Genomic DNA, 5307 nt, shown 5'->3' with positions numbered 1-5307 from the left:
TAAATTAAAATTCTGGTCGTCAGTGGTGGGCGGTGCCGCCGGAGGAGCCCCCTCCCGACCCCATGTTGCGCATCGCCATGAGCGCGGAGATGAGCAGGGCGAGCTTGGACAGCATGAGGGCCTTGCCGGCGAGCATGGCGAGCATGCCGAACTTCATGGGGAGCAGCGAGCCGGCCAGGAGCATGCCCAGGCCCATGAGGCCATTGAGGGGCGGGCGCCGACGGCGAGCTGAAACAGGATGCGAAGCCGCGGGTGACTTACGGAACGTACCTACCGAAAACAAATTAGGAAATTCAGTGCAAACAAAGTGCTGCTGTTTTTCCGTGTTTCGTATTGTTACAGTCTTCGTTTACTGAACCGAATCACGCGTTACATTGTACTCATTTAATTTCTATAGTGTATCTTTCGGGGACTAAGACGTAAGATATGGAACCAAGATGGTGCAGGGTGGTAAATCAGTGACAAACCGTTGAAAAATAAACTACTATAGGATGCTTAGGACACTACCTTTACAAAGTATGTACTGAATACTCTGTAGGTTGATTAGCAATGGAGACACTGTACATATCAGGTGACTGAATAACCCCGCGCACTTCAAAAGTCATGCTGCATCGCATTCCTAGACGTGTGCGGGTTCCTGCCAGCTTGGCCCGTAAGACGTGCGTGTGGTACAGTATAACTGCAGAAGTACGCGGGGCCAATAAGCTGCCTGGTACATGGCCATGCATGCTGGAGATACTCTATTCGATGCCTGGTTAACACACGTGGAATTGCAGCCTAAATGACACGTGCTGTAGTTTTTGTCCGAGAAGATATCCAGTACGGCCTGATACATGACAAAGTACACACTTTTACTTGCTTACTTAAGGTGGCCCTCCAATGAAACTTGGAACCCATCACCCATCATTTCAGATTCCGATATTTTTGATGCTGCCTGAGTTTTCCTTAATGTAATTTGGAAGTTTAGTAATGCATTAAATACATTTTCACTGATTATGAACATGTTTGAGTGACCATATACTGGTCTAATCATAAATGATAGGTACTTATTGGTTCCTCATAGAAGCACCCTTATACCCGCAAAATTTGTGAAAATGTGTTTCTGGCATTGCTTAATTTCCAATTTACATTTAGCAAACTTGGGCTGCATCAATAACAGCAAAATCTGAAATAATGGGTGATGGGTTCCAGGTTTCATTGGAGGCCCACCTTGAAAGGGTACTCCAGGAAAGGGCTTATTCAGTGAGTATTGCATACACGTACAGCAGGTTCCATAGAACCTCTGCAGAGCGTGTGCACAAGAGATTGGCATGACGTTCGATCTCATATCTTGCCTGGTTACCTCCAATATTTAAGTGAACGAAATGCCACTGATAGTTTTCGGTAATATTTTTCTTTCCAGTCTTTCACTCAACATCTAACCATTTCTACTTTGGGTCTTACGATTCAACGAAACACACTTCAATCGGAACTTTTCCTGTTGACAAGTGGCCATTAATTTCGCATTTACACACTAAACCCTATTGCATTATGTTGTGCACACACATGCAGAATTTTACAACCATACGTATGCACACATTTTATACATAGTTATGGACAAACTATGAACGAGTTGTAGTTATGCATGAAATTGCGAGGGGGGCATCACTCCAGATGAATGTGTACGAGTTCGTACGTTAGAAAACTGTAACTTTTCATCATTTATTCGAAATCATGTTATTACGGCACAGTAACGATTGATTTTACCATTAGCAATAATTCGTTGGATTTTAACAGTGTACGTCTTTGTTCAAGTCTGGGTGTACGAGTTAGTGTGCAAGTGATTTCCCCCTGAAATTGGGCACAAACTTATATGGCTTAAAATTTAGCATGCTTAAGCACAACAAAATTTGTTGTGTTTAAACTTATAGGGATTTATGGTGCATTTTGGACATATAAACTTAAAATATCGGAATGTTCAGTGTCCAAAGTCCAACACAAACAACAAGATCTAGGTTTTTAACACAGAGACCACTTTGTGGTCGTAGCTCGAAATTGGCGAAAACGTGCTAGAACCCCTACCCTGAGCTCTTGGAAGCCTCGCGCACTACTTCCAACGCTCTGCTCTGGTCTGTGAAGCTGAATCACCAACTCTCAGTTTCATGCAGATTTTACTCAGTCTCGTTTGCACCGTGTCATCACAAACCTTCTTAACCACGGGGAGCCGGAAGGGAAGGGGGAACCTAACAAACATGAAAGTCAACTTCTCCCTCAGCCCCTCCTGCCCAAGTCACAACTGTGGCGTCATCACGTGAGCCTCTGATGGGTTCACACGAATGACTCCAAACTAACTGCCACAGGTGAGGAGAGCACTCCGTCACCTGAACGGACAGCCCAAAAAGTACGTGCGTTTTTCTCAAATTCATTAGTCAAATTACATGAGCTCGGCGCCTGTGAGGCTCAGGATAGGCCATCCAGCACTACACGCATGCACTGCGGGCAATATGTTGCCTACCTACCAGGCGCTCTGATAGCTTTCAGAAGGCTGAAGTAGGCAGGTTTGTAGTTCGTATCGGCAATTGCACACGTACTTTCTGGATGATCCCTTGCGGCTAAATGCAGGGAAGTGCATCGACCGTATTCGTACCGGGCGAGGTGAATGCAGAACGGTAAAGCCGTTTCCTGCACTTGCTTTCTGACCTCCCGTTCCCCGGAACTCACCGTCCTCCCCAACGGCGCCTCCAAGCTCGGCGATGGAGGGCAGCTTAAAGCGCAGCGAGTAGTTCTGGAGGAAGCCGTAGAGCCTCTCCAGGATGAGCTTGTCCAGAGAGCGCTCTCGCTCGGGCAGCGACCTGGGCAGCGAGTGCTCCAGGTCGTCGGCGGTGGTGGCGCTGGCCGTCGGCTGCTCGGGTGCGTCCGCGTCGCGCTCCAGGGTGACGCCGGCGGCGAGTGCCACCTTGCGGGTGGATCGTGCTACCCTGTCCATGGCCCGAACCATCTGCACCTTGAGGCACGAGCTCAGGTCGTCATCACGGCACTCGAGGTAGACGCGGCGGAGCATGCGCACCGCGCCCACCGTCCACGGCAGCAGCACGCCGGCGTCCTCGCCGACCGACTGCTCGGCGCTGTCGGAGGCCGTGGAGGGCGGCGGCGTGGACGCCGACGGTGCGTCGAGCTGCTGCTCTGACGGGTGCGATGAAATATCCAGGTTGTTGTAATCCGAAGTCGGGAGCGCAATCCTGGCGCTGGCACTGCCGGACACCATCACCACCACCACGAGTAAGACGGACACGCACTTCGCGGAGGCTCGGCGGGCTGCCATCCTGATCGATCGTTCGGTCACTACGGCACTAGTGCACTGAGGACAAGGCGACGCTAGACTGTGTCCGGCCAACGCCCAACAATACGCCTTTATAGGGTACTTCTCACTTTCTGCACCCGCGCCCCTCCGAAAAACAGGGGAATGCCGCCCCCGCCACGAGTCGATCGCAGTCCAGCACAAGAAGTGCCATATGCTTTCTCTCATTTAGGCAAAGGGGGATTTTTTCGGCCTATTGCCCCTCCCTCTCCTGTCGCCGGCCCCTCCCACTAACGCAACTAGCGTTGTCGCCCTGGTGGCCGCCGGTGGCCCTAGGTATTGGCCAGGCGATACCCTTCTTCGGCTTATCTGCCCCCCACCACGACTCCGAACGGGTGTCGATCGCGAATCTGTCGTCCCGGCCCTCGGGCCCTTCGGCGTGGGGGGGCTGCGGGGGCTAGTCGCGCGGCGGCGACGAATCACACATTTCCTCGCAGTGATTCTCTACGGACGAAGTGGAGCAGCACGGAAAGAATGACGGATTTTTCTCCACGTTCCTCCTTCTTTTCCTCCTCTGTTCGCCCTCCTCCCGCGTCCGCCACGGCGCCGAGCGAATCGGACGCGATTAAAAGGAGAGGTGTACTTTCTTCCGCGCAGTGCGAGCCTCGGCGTCGTAATAGGCCTTCACGGTGTCCCAAGTCAGAAAATTGCTGTATCGGCCGGTGACAAAAAGGGCTGCGGCCGCGCCTGTGCCCGCGCCGGGCCCGCCGGGGCCGCGTCCGGGGCGTCCCAGTCCTTGTCGGTGGCCGAGGCCATGGCCTAGGCCAGCACGGCGCTGACGCGAACGCGGCCCTCTTGCGCGTTTGATCCGCACGCCCCCTTTCCCAAATATCCATAACCAATAAAGGGGAGGGCCCTCTTCCGCGTGGACGGTAATAAAAAAGTAAAATAATGCGGAATAAAGAAAGAGGCGACCCCTTTGCGTGCACGGCACCGTTCATATTGAATCACGGACACGCGTGCTGGACACGGCACCTGCCTCTCTTCACCTCTTTGTGAATGGGAAATTCGGTCATGTGGATTTTTCGAATATTTTTAAAAATGTGGTGTTTGTTACTTTTTGTTACACTAAGAGTTGCCCCGATTTCCTTGCTTCTTTATTCCATGTTGTGTCTTTCCTTTGCACCCTTTATGATAAATGATAATTAATTGCCGTGTACAGGGGTTTCTTGCGTCAAAACCCCCTCAATAATTCTAACATAATCCTTCCCTTCCCGTCTGCGGCACATTCTTGAGGCCCTCCCCTGCGCAGCATTCGTGCAAATCCTTTAAGCCTTCTAATAGGGGGCGCTTGCCGGTGCTTGACGAGGGGCGGCGCGCGCACCCTGCTCGCTGCCGCACTCCTCAAGTTCGTGCTTTCCTCCTGCGCGCCGACTGCGCTGCCGCCTCCATCATCTCCGCCATGGCCGCTAACCACGAGGTCCGCCCGCAGCGGGGCGTGGGGAATGCCAGACGCAAGCAGCCCAATTGACCGAGGTCCGAAGAAAGGCCGCGTTAAATCATCCGCTTTGTGCCCGGAGGTGAGGCGCCGAGCGCCCTCCGGTCGGAAATGAGTGATCAAACCGACGGTGACGTTACGTCGGCCGGCCGCCCCGCCGCCGCCGTTCTCACCTCCAGCGTAACAGACTTATTCGGGCGCCGTGACCGCCGCGCCGGCCATTTGGCACTGCGGCGGAATAGCGATGCATTTTCTGAGGGTCCGGTGACTCTATAGCCCTTTGTCCGTCTCTTGAAGGGAACGACTTCGCTTATGATGTCGCGGTGACGGTTCTGACATAATGCAAGGGTACTATATTCTCACAAAGTTGTCTTGACACAGTGTTGCAAAAGAATTTACCTGCAAATACAAGTCTCTTGTACACGCGTGTCTCTTTAATTCATCAAATCACAATTACAATAATATTTTTTATGAAATGATTCTTTAGTCTAAACCGATGTCGAGGGCATTAAAAAATTCCAATACCGATGAA

General features: G+C 52.0%; 1 protein-coding gene across 1 annotated transcript; it reads right to left on the bottom strand.

The window, feature by feature from the left end:
• Positions 1-6: 6 nt before the first annotated feature.
• LOC113209212 (uncharacterized) lies at positions 7-3377 on the bottom strand. Its single transcript, XM_026426629.2, has 2 exons — positions 2701-3377; positions 7-228 (listed from the first exon to the last, which is right to left on the bottom strand). Exons 1-2 carry the CDS (start codon positions 3299-3301, stop codon positions 20-22), a joined length of 810 nt encoding a protein of 269 aa, XP_026282414.1. The 5' UTR covers positions 3302-3377; the 3' UTR covers positions 7-19.
• Positions 3378-5307: the final 1930 nt, after the last annotated feature.

This window comes from Frankliniella occidentalis, unplaced genomic scaffold (genome assembly GCF_000697945.3).
Source record: "Frankliniella occidentalis isolate FOCC.00 unplaced genomic scaffold, Focc_3.1 Scaffold2411, whole genome shotgun sequence".
In the NCBI taxonomy this organism is placed as follows: Eukaryota; Metazoa; Arthropoda; class Insecta; order Thysanoptera; family Thripidae; genus Frankliniella; species Frankliniella occidentalis.
This window is presented reverse-complemented; position numbering and strand designations above follow the sequence as displayed.

What these genes read in the sequence shown, in the direction of transcription:
- LOC113209212 (XM_026426629.2), bottom strand. Translation starts at nt 3,301, where the DNA reads ATGGCAGCCCGCCGAGCCTCCGCGAAGTGCGTGTCCGTCTTACTCGTG. An exon ending in AGGCGCCGTTGGGGAGGACG is followed by an intron (nt 229 to 2,700) that starts GTGAGTTCCGGG and finishes ATCCTGTTTCAG; the next exon opens with CTCGCCGTCGGCGCCCGCCC.